The 16,713-nt window shown below is 40.9% G+C and overlaps 1 protein-coding gene across 11 annotated transcripts; it reads right to left on the reverse strand.

Annotated features, from left to right (window-relative positions):
• Positions 1-582: 582 nt before the first annotated feature.
• LOC118391518 (uncharacterized) lies at positions 583-16,449 on the reverse strand. Of its 11 annotated transcripts, none has more exons than XR_008061074.1 (6): positions 16,368-16,449; positions 11,942-12,104; positions 8,800-11,734; positions 5,588-5,693; positions 4,886-5,030; positions 583-4,190 (listed from the first exon to the last, which is right to left on the reverse strand). XR_008061074.1 is itself a non-coding variant. In XM_035782994.2 (5 exons), exons 4-5 carry the CDS (start codon positions 5,020-5,022, stop codon positions 938-940), a joined length of 3,390 nt encoding a protein of 1,129 aa, XP_035638887.1. In that variant the 5' UTR covers positions 5,023-5,030; positions 5,588-5,693; positions 8,800-9,274; positions 11,942-12,064; the 3' UTR covers positions 583-937. The 11 variants fall into 11 exon arrangements, 5 of the variants coding, with proteins under 5 accessions (XP_035638887.1, XP_035638886.1, XP_052314305.1 ...); XR_004827152.1 differs by lacking the exon at positions 16,368-16,449 and adding an exon at positions 12,748-12,842; XM_035782994.2 differs by lacking the exon at positions 16,368-16,449 and having other exon boundaries at positions 8,800-9,274; positions 11,942-12,064.
• Between the last annotated feature and the right edge of the window lie 264 nt (positions 16,450-16,713).

Raw genomic sequence — 16,713 nt, forward strand, 5'->3', positions numbered from 1 at the left:
GATGATTGGTTTTGTCATTATGCCCTGCTTTCCCATGGAACTACATATGACACATGTTCAATGTTCTCTCATGTTACATGAATATGTGTTAAATAATAATAGCCTGGAACAGAAAAAGGTCAAAAGGTGAACACCAAAAGTTTGCCCAAATGCCAGATGAGCTGGTCCATCTTTAGCCCAGTGGTCCTGTCTAAATGGTTGCATTTGGACAGAATGTTGATTATTTAGTTTTTTGTTAGAAATGCCTGTCCTGAATTCAGATCTGTCATGTGTGCTCCCTCTCCGGCCTCTAGGTCACCAGGCTGCTCGTTATCGCGCCGGACTCACCTGGACTCCATCACCTCCTTGATTACCTGCCCTACATGTGTCACTCCCTTTGGTTCCTTTCCCAGGTGTCATTGTTTCTGTTCCAGTGTCATGTCTGTGCATGTTTCTTGTTTTGTATTAAGTTGTGTTTATTTATTTAAAACACTCACTCCCTGAACTCTCAGCGCACATCGTTACAAGATCCCAGTTCAGTCCTGGTGAACGCTCTGGCAATTTGAGAGAAACCTTCAACATTGATGTTACTTTAGCAATTAATATGATAATTAAATGTATTTATTAATCCCAGATGGATAAAGTGTTCGTCAATCAAGCATTAATTTAGTCACAAAGACAACCAGCAATAATAGAAGTAGCAACAACAGCAGGTAGAAAACAACATTTCAGTCAATAGAATAGAAGTAATTAGTTTAGATTTAAAGTTTCCAAGAGCAATGCAAACCACGTGTTATACACTTCATCCAACCCAACCTCCTCCCTGCAGCAGAGAATGCTGCTAGTCTCACTCCAATGTGTCCAATAAGACATTTAACAAGTATGTATATTGACATGAAGTAAAAATAGTATAGGATCAAATGCATATCTGATCATTTGACATACATTTTATAATGTTCTACTGTATGTATGTTTCCTTTTTCGTGTTAGGATCCAGAGTGTCTGACTTGAGGTACTGCCAGGAGTTGCTCCATTCTGCCTGGGGCAGTTCAACCTCGTGGAGTTGCATGTGGTGTTTGGGGCTGTTGTGTATGAGAGGCTCTGTGCCCTGGTTAAGCTGATGTGGGTGATTTGGTTTTGAGAGTCTCCATGATTGTTTCCACCGGTCCAGTGATACTGAGTTGTTGGATTCTGGGGCGACAGATAACCTCCAAGACTCTGCCCAGTCCTCCAACTGCTGCTGGTGCTGCTTTGTCTTCCAAGATTCAGACCATTCATTCTGAGGCATGCTGTTTTCAGCATGATCGACACCCAGGCACTTGTAAGTCTTATGCTTATTGGACAAAAACACAAAATCATTTTGGGCTTTTGTGTTGTTTTTTGACAGATACGGACAATATATCTTCCAGGAACCATTCCATTCTCTCTGTTGTTTTTCGCCTTCACTTTCTGCAGTTGACACTTTCCAAGACTGGTGCCAGTCTGAGAAAGGTGTGTTAATCTTGTGGAACTGGAGATGCAGTGGCACATCAGGCATATCTATCTCTGATTCAATTTCTTCGGGCTCTGCCTGGGACAGAGGTTGATTTTTCAAAGATTTCCAGGACTCTACCCCTTCTGGTGAGGACGTAATGTTTTCATCAAGCTGGGAGACCAACAGATCCTTGAACAGCTTGTGTTTTAGTGATACAGGGAGATACTGCCGATTCTGGGAGTCTATAGAGGCCCTGTATGAGTGATGTTCATGACAAGAACTCCAGGACTCCTGCCAATCCTTCAGATATGGATTGATGTTTTGAACATTGTTACCTGCGACCTTCCAAGATTCTGTCCAACCTGGCAAGAAGCCATCGGGCTGTACCCTTTCTGTAATCATCTTGTTCTCAGTATGCTGCTTGTGTAAAGGCTTGAGTGTCTTCCATGCATCCTCCCACTTCGGAAGGTTTACTTTGTTATCCAAACGCTTAGCATTCAGTAGTTTGTTGCTTTGTTCCCGGCTGAACGCTGGCCATCCCTGCTGCCAGGATGTTGTTTGTGTGTGCAGTAAGCGACTGAATAGCAGTGGTCGACACTTGAAGGGCTTTGCCCATTCGTTGAAAGGTAGGTTTCTGTCCTGCTTAAACGCCCTCCACCATTTTTTTCCAGATGGGACTTCCTTCTGTGGGGGCTTCAGGATTTTCCAGGAATCACCCCAGATTGCCTGGTTAAGATTGTATTTGTAAGGCTGAGGATGTGATGGTGTGCTGGCTTTCAGCATCTCCTCCTCTGGTTTTGGAGCTAGGAGCTGTGCCATCTTGGGTGAGGTGGGGCTCTCATCCTCTGGCTTGAACCTCCATGATTCTGCCCAATCATTCAAAGGAATCTCTATTAGATGTGACAAATGTTTAGAGGAATCAGAATGGCTATCTTTTTCCTCCTCCTCCTCCTGTGTCGTAGTGTATTGGGTAGGCTTGATGGTCTTCCAGCATTCAGACCATTCATTCTGGACCATACAGTCAACACTCAAAAAACATTCAGTCTTATGCCTTGAGAAAAATACAACATCCCTTTGGGGTTTTAAGTCATTTCTATTTAGGTTCGTCCAAGATATCTTCCAGGAATCCGTCCATTCTGTTGAAGGATGTTGTTCATCTTTATCTGTTACAGCTTGCGCAGTTGACACTTTCCAAGAATCATGCCAGTTTGAGAAAGGTGTGTTAAGCTTGTAGAACTGAAGATGCAGTGGGACATGGGACATTTCCAACTCTGATTCAGTTTCTTCTGAATCTGACTGGGACTGAGGATAAGGTTTCACAGATTTCCAGGACACAATCCACTCGTATGAAGATGGGATTTCCTCATCAAGCTGGGAGCTCAACAGCTCATTGGTCAGCAAGCATTTTGACATCATCATAGCATGATGGCAATACTGGAAGTCCATAAAGGACTTGCAACAGTGGTGTTCTTGGCACAAACTCCAGGACTCATGCCAATCCTTCCAATATGGATTGCTGTTTTGTTTCCAAGATTCTTTCCAACCTGGCAAGAAAGTATGTTGGGGAGGCATGGGGGTCTTCCAGGATTTAGACCATTCACTCAGAGGCATGCTGTCAACACCCTGGAACCTTTGGGTCTTGTACTTATTTGAGAAAAACACAACATCTCTTTGGGCATTTGTGTCATTTTGATGCTGACTACATATCTTCCAGGAACCTTTCCATCCATCTTCAATTGCTTCATTGTTTGCAGTTGACACTTTCCAAGACTCGTGCCAGTTTGAGAAAGGCGTGTTAAGCTTGTGGAACTGCAAATGCAGTGGCACATGGGACATTTCTACCTTTAATTCAGTCCCTTTGGGCTCTGACTGGGACTCTTGGTACTGGGACTGAGATTTCACAGATTTCCAGGACTCTATCCAATCTGATGAAGATGGGATATCCTCATCAAGCTGAGAGATCAACAACTCATTGGACAACACATGTTTTGACATCAACTGGGAGTCTATGGGGGCCTTGTACCAGTGGTGTTCTTGGCACAAACTCCAGGACTCGTGCCAATCCCTCAGATATTGGCCACTGTTTTGGACATTTTCACCTGCGACCTTCCAAGATTCTGTCCAGCCTGGGAAGAAGGCTTTGAGCTGTGCTGTTTCTGTAATCGTCTGGTTCTCAATGTGTTGCTTGGATAAAGATTTGGATGTCTTCCAAGCGTCCTCCCACCCTAGAAGGTTTACTTTGACATCCAAAGGCTTAGCTTTCAATAGTTTGTTGCTTTGTTCCCAGCTGAACACTGGCCATCCTCGCTGCCACCACTTTGTTTGCTGGTGAAGGATGAAACTGAATAACAGTGGTCGACATTTGAAGGGCCTTGCCCATTCGCTGAGAGGTAGGTATCTATCTGGCTTCAAATCCCTCCACCATTTTTCCTCAGGTTGGACTTCCTGCTCTGGGAGCTTCAGGCTCTTCCATGACTCATCCCAGCCTCCGGCTGGTTTGAGAACTTGAGGCTTTGCCCTCTTGGGTAGTTTCTTTGTGGGTGGTGGGGATGGAGCAGGTTTGGGAATCTTTGGTGGTGGTACCACCTTAAACATGGCTCTTTCGATGTCAGCATCAATGTCTAGGATCACCGCAACCTTTCTGAAGTCAGATATGTTGCTGCCCTTTCCTTTCTTCTCCGCTGCCGTAGGGGCTCCATTTGTGTTCGCCAGGCGAGACTGCCACTTTTTGTAAAGCCTGTGGAAGACAGCACCACAGCAGGGTACATTTTTAAAATAATATCACAATAATATTAAACTGCCCTTATACTGTAGGTTGTTATTCAATAATCACTTTTTAAAAACAATTCAATTGTTTTTAAAAAATCAAATCCAGCATGAACTGTTGTAATGCATTGCAGTGTATTACATATTATAAACTGGTTGGTTCGAACCCTGAATGCTAATTGGCTGACAGCCGTGTTACATCAGACCGTATATCACAGGTATGACAAAACATTTATTTATACTGCTCTAATTACGTTGGTAAGCAGTGTATAATAGCAATAACGCACCTCAGAGGTTTGCGGTAAATGGCCAATATACCACAGATAAGGCCTATATCCAGGCACTCCACGTTGCGTCTTGCTTAAGAACAGCCCTTCGTCGTGGTATATTGGCCAAATACCAAACCTCCTCAGGCCTTATTGCTTAATTGCACACGCATTATCAAGGTGTTATGACTGACAAAGCTGTTCCTATAGGTCCCTGGGCATTCAAAGATTGACATGCTTTGAGAAAGAGTGGATAAGGATATGATGCCACACATTCTTAAGAAATATGCATTTGAATCCAAACCATGAATATAGTCGATGTACTTTGAAGTGATAGTTCACTTTTTGAAAGAAAATTAATTTTGAGAAAGGTTCATGTGAGTCGTATGTTCAGTCTTACCCATTCAAGGCACTCTTTCCTTGTCTCTCCTTTTCCAGTTGTCCCTTCTGACTGAACTGCTTAGCTCTGTTCTCCCATTGGTTCCTGAGCTGGAAGTTGTCGTACACTGTCCCTTTATCCCTGTCTGACGACATCATGCCACCTCCTGACAGGAAAACACATTGCGTGTATAACACCATTTTAGTGTAGCCCAGACACTAGTATGAATGAATGAATTACATAAATATTAAGGCTCGTATAAGTTCAAGAGTATACGAGTTCAGGTTCAAGAGTTATTTGCCCCCCAAAAAAAGACATGTCTACCCAGTGCAAACAATAATACAGTAATAAAAACTACAATTTTAAAGCTCTAAATGTATCAAATATGATTTTACAGTCAAAGTGCAGTGTAAAAAAATGCAGCTATTCTTGGGAGAGCAGCAGCTGTTCCATGGACACCATAAACAGCCACTAAGGCTAATACATGCTAGCTAGTTGGAATAACACAAAATAACTGGTTTTGAATTTCACTAACTTTATGATCCAAAACAAAGACTAGCTAGCTCTTACTTCTTGGCCAGGGCTCCTGTGAAAAAAATAGATTATTTTCCCAATGTCACTGGTCTGGATAAAGAACGATAGATATATAAATCTTCCTCCCTTGCTCCATTACTGTGTACAGCGCACGATTTCTGGTCTGTGTGACTTGCCAAACTGACTCACCCCCTGTGCTATAATTGGCTGAGAAACGGAAGCTTCAGTCATGGGATGAATCCAATCCCAGGTTGTGGCAAATACTGTAGATTCATTACGAAGACAAACAGTTCCACTGAAAGAGGAGAAAAGTTAAATATCATAAGGCCATGCCATGAGTTCTATGTAACCTATGATGCTGAAGAAAAGGGATATTTCAAAATTCAGAAGTGAAATTGAATGTATTTGTTTAAATAACCTCAATCTCACTTCCATTATTTTCCCTAATATTCATAGCTCTTCCCATGCTACAAACTGGTATTGTATTTCAATTTGCAAAAGCATTGAGTTCAGGGGCCTTAAATAACCACAATACTGATATTTGTAGAGTAAACTCATTAATTCTGTAATCCACTATATGTTATAAATTGTAAAATCAATGTCTCTTGGATAAAAATGGCTTATATGTCTCTGTGTCAGGTCTGGATGGCTCTGTGCTCTATTTAAACCACGGTGACTGATCTATTTTTACAGGATTGGATGCTTTTGTCATGCTGTCACTGTGACAAGTGCTCACTACTTATCCTGGGTTCCCTAAAACACTCAAACTTTGAGTCCATGTGGTGTGCTGTTCATGGGAGAAGTGGCCCAGTAGACATTCTTGGAATTCATATCCCAGTGAACAACCTCATCAAAACTTTCAGGACAAATTTGCCAAACAAGGCATACATTTCTCAATTGACATTAATACATGTTGTCTTGTCTAAAGTCTCTTCCATAGGTTTTTTTTCAAACGTAATGATCAAAAGAATATTCACATTTGTTCCATATAATTTGAGAGTATATGTATGATTATGTAATATGGGGGGGTTTAAATTATACATATAGATAGCTGCTCCTGCTGACTACGCCATTTAATTTATTTTGGTTTTAAAAAAGGTAGCATAGAGGGAAGGTCCTCAAGCCAAAAAAAATTAAGAATAGAGCAGTGAAAAAAAAAATACTTGAAATTTGTACTGAATCACAGAAAGTGGACTATACAGTAGTATCTCAAAATGGATTTCAATTGAATTATTAACAAATATTTAAAGTGCAACTGAGCGCCAGAACCCACTTCTCTGGTTGAAAATGAACTGTGGCATCAATTTCAGTCAGAAACATTTATTCCAGTACCAAAATGTACCTAATCTGTACGTAGGATAATTGGTCACAAAGTTAATATATATGCCAAAACAGAGTTGTGTGAGATTTGTGTAACGGAGGATGTCAAAACTTAACATGAGGGTTGGGTTGTGATTTAAATCCTGCCCCCATTGGCTCACTGCATGGCAGTCTAATCACGACTGGCAGTAATCAAATCCTCCAGATAACAGCTGCCCAGTGTGCTGGAGTTCACGCTATCCAATCACTCACCAGGATCAACTTACCCACCCATTTATTTACAGACAGCTGAACTAACCATTAGCACACAACACCTTGGACTAGACAATACAGTGGGGCAAAAAAGTATTTAGTCAGCCACCAATTGTGCAAGTTCTCACACTTAAAAAGATGAGGCCTGTAATTTATCATAGGTACACTTCAACAATGACAGAAAATTAGAAGAAAAAAAATCCAGGATTTTTAATGAATTTATTTGCAAATTATGGTGGAAAATAAGTATTTGGTCAATAACAAAAGTATCTCAATACTTTGTTATATATATATATATATATCCTTTGTTGAAATGCTTCTTACGAAGTCACTCCTTCCTTGCCCGGGCGGTGTGTTTGGGATCATTGTCATGCTGAAAGACCCAGCCACGTTTCATCTTCAATGCCCTTGCTGATGGTAGGCTTTGTTACTTGGGTCCCAGCTCTCTGCAGGTCATTCACTAGGTCCCCCGTGTGGTTCTGGGATTTTTGCTCACTGCTCTTGTGATCATTTTGACCCCACGGGGTGAGATCTTGCGTGGAGCCCCAGATCGAGGGAGATTATCAGTAGTCTTGTATGGCTTCCATTTCCTAATAATTGCTCCCACAGTTTTTTTCTTCAAACCAAGCTGCTTACCTATTACAGATTCAGTCTTCCAAGCCTGGTGCAGGTCTACAATTTTGTTTCTGGTGTCCTTTGATAGCTCTTTGGTCTTGGCCATAGTGGAGTTTGGAGTGTGACTGAGGTTGTGGACAGGTGTATTTTATACTGATAACAAGTTCAAACCGGTACCATTAATACAGGCACAAGTGGAGGACAAAGGAGCCTCTTAAAGAAGATGTTACAGGTCTATGAGAGCCAGAAATCTTGCTTGTAGGTGACCAAATACTTATTTTCCACCATAATTTGCAAATAAATTCATTAAAAAAAATCCTACAATGTGATTTTCTTCTCATTTTGTCTGTCATAGTTGAAGTGTACATATGATGGAAATTACAGGCCTCTCTCATCTTTTTAAGTGGGAGAACTTGCACAATTGGTGGCTGACTAAATACTTTTTTACCCCACTGTATATACACGTTTAAGATAGTCACAAATGTTATTTTGAAAGAATATACATTTGTTTTTTGAAACAGCATTGGCTTTCAAACATCTTCACATTTGTGAGCTAACATTAGCATCACAAACCATTTTCATTAAAGAAAGCTACATCTAGAATGCAGGAAATCCAGTACGCTCGAGGCTTCCCTGACCAATCAGGTTGACATGCTGCATCTCACGGTTGATAAGCCAGTCGGTATGGTGGCCTATTTGGGGCAGTGACTGAAGAGGTACAAAAATAACTCACCCACATTGAACCACAACTCCAAGACACAAATCTAATTTCTTAATGAGTAACGAAAAATCCCAGGTGGAATCGGCAAGTTCAGCCACTCTTTAATGTTATTACAAGCAATATTTATTTATTTCAAGGTTACAGTTGTGTGTCTAGTACAACAGGGAATTCATGTAAGACTTCAGTGTTTAAATGCAATATTCGATTAAGGCTAGTAAAAGTCTCAAAGCACAGCAACTATAGACAGGTTGGTTGTTTCACAACCAGCATAAGCAGCGCTATGGGGCAAAACAAACAGTTGGCTTAGATTGAATGAATAAATATAATTGACATGTTGTCAATGTTTAAACATTGAGTTACACAATGAGCACTTGTCTCAAATGCATTGCTATTGGTGGTTTGCTAGCTAGCAAATTTGCCATATTAGCATTGACATGAAATCAGTCAAAACATCTTAAGACATATCAAGAACAAGATGAAACAAGTCACTTACGATTCCCCACAGGCAGTTTGTCATTGTTGGAAGCTGTTTGGCCATCCAGAAATCACCATTGAAACGTACAAATCATTTGTGACGTTATCAGCTAACCCATCTATATTGCACGCACAGCAAACTGTATTAAGTGTAACAAAAAATGCATTCATTACTCTCAAAAATGTCTGAAAGACTTTAAAGTGCTACATGCATGGAATAGCCAAGCCCACAAACACACAAAAAAACAAAAATTACCTTTGCTGACTGTCTCCAAGTCCTCACAGACACTGACCCGACAAGATGTACTCAGAATTTCACAATAAACACAGAGACTAGATATAATTATTTTCAACTGTGATTGGGAGTTCAGTCCATAGGCTAGAGCTAGTCTGGGGACTTGGAGGTAGCAGCGGCTCTTTTTTCCTCTTCCTGGTTGGCAGGAAATGCAGCCATTTTAAGATAACAGGAGGAGACGCATGCTCCGCAGTCACACCTGCAATCAATTAAGACAAAACACAAAGAATCAGTTCGAACAGACCAATAGGAGGCATGTAACATGACTATGTTAATTAACTCAACAATATCAGCTACACCCTGTCAAATCCTTGCCCACTTAAAAATAAAATGTGTCCCACATTTGCTAATATCAAACACTACATATCTGAAAAGGAAGCTTCTTCAGGTTTCTTGAAGTGAACTAGTGCAGCTCTGTCAGTTTGGGTCATGATGAGAGTAGGAACTGCCTACAGTCAGAGACGGAGGAGGAAGCGAAACATCTCACTCCTTCATGTTTTCTGGTTCAGACCCGAGAGCCACTCCTTAATAAGTAGACCGGAACTATGACCATTTTCTTCAATGGTAAACGGCCTGAATAAGACTTCATTTATCCACCATCTTTTCTGAAGTTTATCTGCTGACAAAAACATTACCCAAGGGCTCTCAGCCCACAATCTCCCCCAGCCTAATCCCATCTGCGTACATACACTTTACAAAATCCTTGCCATAACATCTTGCTTTTTACCAGCCTTATTTTCCTTCCCTTTACTTTCCTCTCCTTTCCTTTCCTTGCATGTCCCATCACATACTGTTAACAGTTTTCTTTGAGTTTGGTCTTTAAAAAGTTACTTTAAGTTAATTAGGTTATAATGCATGGTTGTCATTGTTTTCATGTCTTAACCTAAATGTGTTGTGTTGTTTATTTGCAATGTTTGCTTGCTTCACGGCTGTCATGGTAATTAAGTCCTATTGTCCCCAGTCCGTATTGTGTCCAAGAAAACAAAGAAACAAAAACAAAAAACAAAACAAAAAAAGCCCTCCGCCCCTTTTCCTTAGATGGGAAAAAAGTTGTTTTGACATCTGGGAGTCCATAGAAACCTTCCACCAGCGATGTTCTTGGCAGAAACTCCACGAGTCACGCCAATCCTTCAGACTTGGAGGATTATTTTGAACATTGTCACCAGAGAGCCTCCTTGCCTCTCTCCAACCTGTCAAGGCTTTGGGCTTTACTGTCTCTGTAACCGTCAAGTCCTCAGTGTGCTGCTTGGCTAAATGTTTGGGCGTCTTCCAAGCATCCCCCCATTCTGTAAGATTTACATTGTCATTCAAAGGCTTAGCATTCAGTCGTTTATCACTTTGTTCCTCTGTGAACTCTGGCCATTCCTGCTCCCAAGCCTCCAGAGATACTTGTTCTTTAATGTTCAACAACAGTGGTTGAGTCCTCCAGGCTTCTGACCATTTATTGACATCAAGTATGTCCGATGAAGCCTGAGTTTTTTGGGGGGCATCAAACTGCGATTTCTTGGGTGGTTCACGTTTCTTTGTGGGGGGTGTGGGTGGAGGTACCACCTTAGCATGGACTCCAAACCTGGCCTCCAAACTTGGCCTCCAAACCGGGTCTCCAAACCTGGTCTCCAAATGTGCTGCTTCAATGTCAGCATCATTGTCAAGGCTCATCACAATTTTTCTGGAGTCAGACATGTCATCGCCCGTCCCTGTCTTAACAGTTTCTGCAATCATCTGATTCTCTGTGTGCTGCTTGAGTGAAGGCTTGGACGTCCTACAAACTTTCTTCCACCATGGAAGATTTACTGTGTCATCCTGAGGAGGTGACGGTTTTATGGCAAGCAGCTTCTTCTCCTTGGGTTGTGGGGCTGGGGGCTTTGCGCTCTTGGGTGCAGAGGGCTTATTTTCCTCAGAGCTCTCTTTCCTCAGCTGAAGGAGTGGTTCATGTTTTTTCTCATGAGTTGGTGGCTCAGATTTCTGTATAGTTGATGGAGGTGCCACTTTAGACCTGAAGTTAGACATGTCGCTGCACTTTCCTTTCTTCTCCACTGCCGTAGATGTTCTATTTCTGCTGATTGCCAAGCGATTCTGCCACTCTCTGAAAGCCTTTACTTTTTCTGTAATGCCCCTATTTTCTGTGTGCTGCTTGGGTAAAGGCCTGGACATCTTCCAAGAATCCTTCCACTCTTTAAGGTTAACTTTGTCATCCAAAGGTTTAACTTTCAGTTGTTTGTTGCTTTTTTCCCGGCTGAACGTTGGCCATCCCCGCTGCCAGGACATTGTTTGGTCGTAAAGGATTCTACTGAACTGCAGTGGTCGACACTTAAAGGGCTTTGACCATTCACTTGGACCATTCGGTAGTTCTCTATCCCTAATACCCCTCCACCATTTTCCCTCAGATCGTCTTTGTAAGTCTTTGTATGAGAGAATGACTTTGGGCAGAGGAGGAGGTGATGGTTTAGGTGGGGTGGGCTTCTTCTCCACTGGCTTGGGGATCTCTATCTTCACCCGTCGTGATTTCTTGGGAGTGGGTGGGGGTGGAAGTGGGGGCGGGGCTGCGTCTAGTGGAGGATCAAGCCTAAACCGTTTCAGTAGAGGACAATACACCATATTTCTGCCCTTTCCTTTCTTCTCCAATGCCATCAGTCGAATGTGCCGCTCTTTAATAAGCCTACGGATGAACACACAGAACCATAGCGAATTAGAAAAAAAACAACACCATACCATTATTGAGGAGATGATCAAGAATAGAGTTGAGGATGGGGAGAAAATTAGAGACAGACCACAAAACAGACCCCCATGTCTGTCTGTCTGTCTGTCTGTCTGTCTGTCTGTCTGTCTGTCTGTCTGTCTGTTACATTTGTTTTGTGATTTTTACCGATTCAGGTCTCTATTTCCCTGCCCCTCCTTCTCCTGCTGTCCCTTCTCACTGATCTTCTGGGCTCTGTTCTCCCAAGGGTCTCGAAGCTGGCAGGGGTCGAACGCGATTCCTTTACCAAACACAGCCCTTTTATCCCTGTCTGACGACATCATGCCACCTCCTGACAGAAAAAAAAACACAAAGCATGCATGACAGCATGTTAGTATTGTCCAGACACTGGCATTCATTTATTGCAGATCTGGGTTGAGTGTAGTTTTAAAGGCCCAATGCAGCCATTTTTATATCAATATCAAATAATTTCTGGGTAAAAATGAAGTACCTTACTGTGATTGTTTTCAATCAAAATAGTCAAAAAACAAAATGGCTTCTTAGCAAAGAGCAATGCCTAACTATTATTTGGCAATAGTTTTAAATTTATCATCAAATATGTTGGACTCGTTGACAGAAGCTGTATTTTCCAATAAACTATGATGTACAATCATTTCTGTCACCGGTCTGATTTATTGATATGCATGCAAGCCACTCTCCAGAATAAGTGTCCATATCTACAGTAGCTATTTTTGGTAGAGCAACAACAGCTGTTCCTTGAACACCCTAAATAGCCACTGAGGCTAACACTATCTAGCTAGCTAGTACAGAAAAACAGGCCTTATCTACTTTACAGACGTTATAATCCATTACACAGACTATCTAGCCTTTACTTCTTAGCTAGGGCTCCCATAAAACAGAGATGTATATCTCAATGGGACTATTGTTCACAACTGAATGATACATAAATAAATAAATAAATACAATGTCCCTACCTTGCTCCTTCACTGTGAGTGGGAACGGTGTTTGTGCTTGTCTTAGACCCGCCCCCAATGCTTCAATTGGCTAAGAAACTCACTGGCATTTCGGCTGAATCAAATTATGGATTACGCCTTTAATATTTAAATACAAGCATTTCCACATTATTTTCAAATATCCATAACACACCATAAATTCCATGCAGTTTATAACACTGAGTTTAAGGGTAATCTGAGTCCTCACCCACATTTTCCTCAAATGGTTTATGGTCTTCCCACGCTACTTACTTACAAAAGTCTTATTGAGTTCAGAAATTTCAGAGAGAGATCAAATTAAATAACCTCATTGTCAATCGTAGAGTAAAATGTATATTTTTCTTGTGGAACTTTAATACTATAGTCCACTATTACATTTAACCTGACTTAACTTAACTTAATCAGAGATAATACATGATAGTGTTTAGTCTTTCATTGTTTTTACATCTTGACTTTTTTGCGTGTAAATCTCTATTAAAAAAAATGTATTGCTATATTTACATTTTACAATTGATCCCTTATTCAATTATTTGCCAGCTTGCGGTGTGGCTGTGATCTCTTAAAGTGGAACTGACAGCATTTTAGCAACATTAAATCTTATTAAAATCTGTTCATATAGATATGGTCATTTTCACATTTTCATACATTCATAGAATGTTTGGGAATGGTGTATAGTAAGGCATTTTGGAAAATTCTATGCTTGCTTGCAGATGTGCAGAATATGCTGCGATCCTAATCAAAAAGTATTTAATAACTCAAAAAACTAAAACATTGTAGGTTGTTGTAACATGTAAACTTAAAACATGTTTTTCATTTTTTTGCGTTCTATGGATCACCGGTGCAGTTGAATGCAGCATTACTTTATGGTGCATTCAAAATGTCTTGTAGTTGAGTAGCCAGCCTAGGCTACTGCTCAAATGTTGCTGTAATTGGCCTACATGTTTCTCTTTTGCATGGTGTTTAGTTGCAGGTTTTGTTTTTTGTCAAACTTAAAAAACTGAAGCCAGACTGTAACATTAAAGTAGCCTAGCTATAACTGTGGCATGTGTCTGTACACTTTCCATCTGCTGCGCGCTGTTAATGGAACACAGGAAAGCCTCAATTGAAGTTGAATTCACAGATGCAAGCGCATCAGGCTGTAATTTCATAAAGTAGATGACTCAACTGTTGACTCATTTATACTCACTTGAGTGTTCTATTTGGCCCACGGGCCTTGTGTTTGACACATGTGCCCGAGCCTATTAGCCACGTTATGATTGACTTGGGATCAATGCCCTTGCTAGTTTCATTGAATTGACATACACAGTCGTAGTTACAGTAGTCCATTTTTGTTCAACATTTTGAGTCATTGAAACTGCAACGGTGCAGCAAACAACAATTTACCACCTGATAGCAATATTTTTTGGACTACCAAGAAATGTATTGGTGAATCATGTTAATTATGCATTGAACTGCAGCCATCTATTCTTCCAACAATACCTTACTGTAAATCATGTGATTTTTTTGTCAAATAGAATATATTTTTTTAACTTCTTAATAATCCTGTTAGTGATCCCTTCGCGTGCCAATCCCTTTAGCGGGATCGATTTGACAACATCCAGTGAAATTGCAGAACGCCAAATTCAAACTACAGAAATATCAATATTCAAGATTCACAACAATATAAGTGTAATACATCAAAATAAAGCAGAACTTCTTGTTAATTCAGCCGCAGTGTCAAATTTCAAAAAGGCTTTACGGCGAAAACAGACCATTTGATTATCTGAGGACAGCTCCCCGCCTACAAACACATGAAAATATTTTTCAACCAAGCATGTGGCAACACAAAAGTCAGTTCAAGCGCACCAAACAGTAGAGTCCACATGGAGTGACCATACATACCAGCCATATATCTTCATTTCTCAAAAGAAAAACATCAACCAATTTCTAAAGATTGTTGACATCTAGTGGAAGCCATAGGAACTGCAACCAGGTTCCTATTAAATAGTGCTTCCCATAGAAAACATTGGGAAATACTATGACCTAAATGTTTTGTTTGTCCTTGGTTTTGCCTGCAAAATCAGTTCTGTTATACTCACAGACATTATTTTAAGTGTTTTCTATCCATATCTACCAGTACATATGGATAGCTTCTGGGCCTGAGTAACAGGTAGTTTACTTTGGGCACGCTTTTCATCCGGACGTGAAATTACTGCCCCCTATCCCTAAGAAGTTGGTTTTGAAGCATAAACTGGGAATTCGATATTTTTGACTGATATTATGATTGTCTGTTTGTTTCATATCTGCAAAGTAGTTAAAACGCTGTCTGTTCCAATTCAAGGCCAAGGTGCCTCTGTGGCTTATTTTTGCCTTACAGATTTATGGTTTTGCCATAAACGGTTTTGTCATGTGGCTCCTCCCTGTAACGGGAGCTTTGTTACGTAATGATTGCAGGGACCAGAAAAAAAATCAAAAGGTGAACACAGTGTGCAAATTTTTTATTCAATTTTTTTTTATTCTAAAAAAGATATACACTGCCGTTCAAAAGTTTAGGGTCACTTTGAAATGTCCTTGTTTTTGAAAGAAAAGCACATTTTTTTGTACATTAAAATAACATAAAATTGATCAGAAATACAGTTTAGACTTAATGTTGTAAATTACTATTGTAGCTGAAAACGGCAGATTTTTAGACTAGTTGAGTATCTGGAGCTTCAGCATTTGTGGGTTTGATTACAGGCTCAAAATGGTCAGAAACAAAGTACTTCCTTCTGAAACTCGTCAGCCTGTTCTTGTTCTGAGAAATGAAGGCTACTGTAACAGTATAACTTTAGACCGTCCCCTCGCCCATACCCGGGCTCGAACCAGGGACCCTCTGCACACATCAACAACAGTCACCCTCGAAGCATCGTTACCCATCGCTCCACAAAAGCAGAGCAAGGGGAACTACTACTTAAAGGTCTCAGAGCAAGTGACGTCACCAATTGAAACGCTATTTAGCGTGCACCGCTAACTAAGCTAGCCGTTTCACATCCGTTACACTACTCCTTGCGAGAAATTGCCAAGAAACTGAAGAACTCGTACAACACTGTGTACTACTTCCTTTACAGAACAGCGCAAACTAGCTCTAACCAGAATAGAAAGAGGAGTGGGAGGCCTCGGTGCACAACTGAGCAAGAGGACAAGTACATTAGAGTGTCTAGTTTGAGAAACAGACACCTCACAAGTCCTCAACTGGCAGCTTCATTAAATAGTATACGCAAAACACCAGTCTCAATGTCAACAGTGAAGAGGTGACTCCAAGATGCTGGCCTTCTAGGCAGAGTTGCAAAGAAAAAGCCAAATCCAATAAAAACAAAAGCTTAAGATGGGCAAAAGAACACAGACACTGGACAGAGGAACTCCGCCTAGTCATTAGCTGCTCTTCCTGGGGGTCCAAACACACCAAAGCACCCACATTACATATAAAACAAAAGATAAAACAGTGAACCATGTTTGTACTGAATGAGCTAAAGATAAAACAGTACATCATATAACATCCCTACACCACCACATATCCACAACACAAAATGTTCAATACCACCATACATTAATATCACAATGTGTGCGTATGCATGTGTCTGTACCTTTGTGTGTGTCTCTTCACAGTCCCCGTTGTTCCATAAGGTGTATTTTTACCTGCTTTTTAAATCTGATTCTACTGCTTGCGTCCGTTACCTGATGTGGAATAGAGTTCCATGTAGTCATGGCTCTATGTAGTGCTGTGCGCCTCCCATGGTCTGTTCTGGACTTGGGGACTGTGAAGAGACCTCTGGTGGCATGTCTTGTTTTGTATGCATGAGTGTCCAAGCTGTGTGCTATTATTTTAAAAAGACAGCTCGGTACATTCACCTTGTCAACACCTCTTACAAAAACAAGTAATGATCAATCTCTCTTCCACTTTGAGCCATGAGAGATTGATATGCATGTCAT

Source organism: Oncorhynchus keta, chromosome 12, assembly GCF_023373465.1.
Source record: "Oncorhynchus keta strain PuntledgeMale-10-30-2019 chromosome 12, Oket_V2, whole genome shotgun sequence".
NCBI lineage: Eukaryota > Metazoa > Chordata > Actinopteri > Salmoniformes > Salmonidae > Oncorhynchus > Oncorhynchus keta.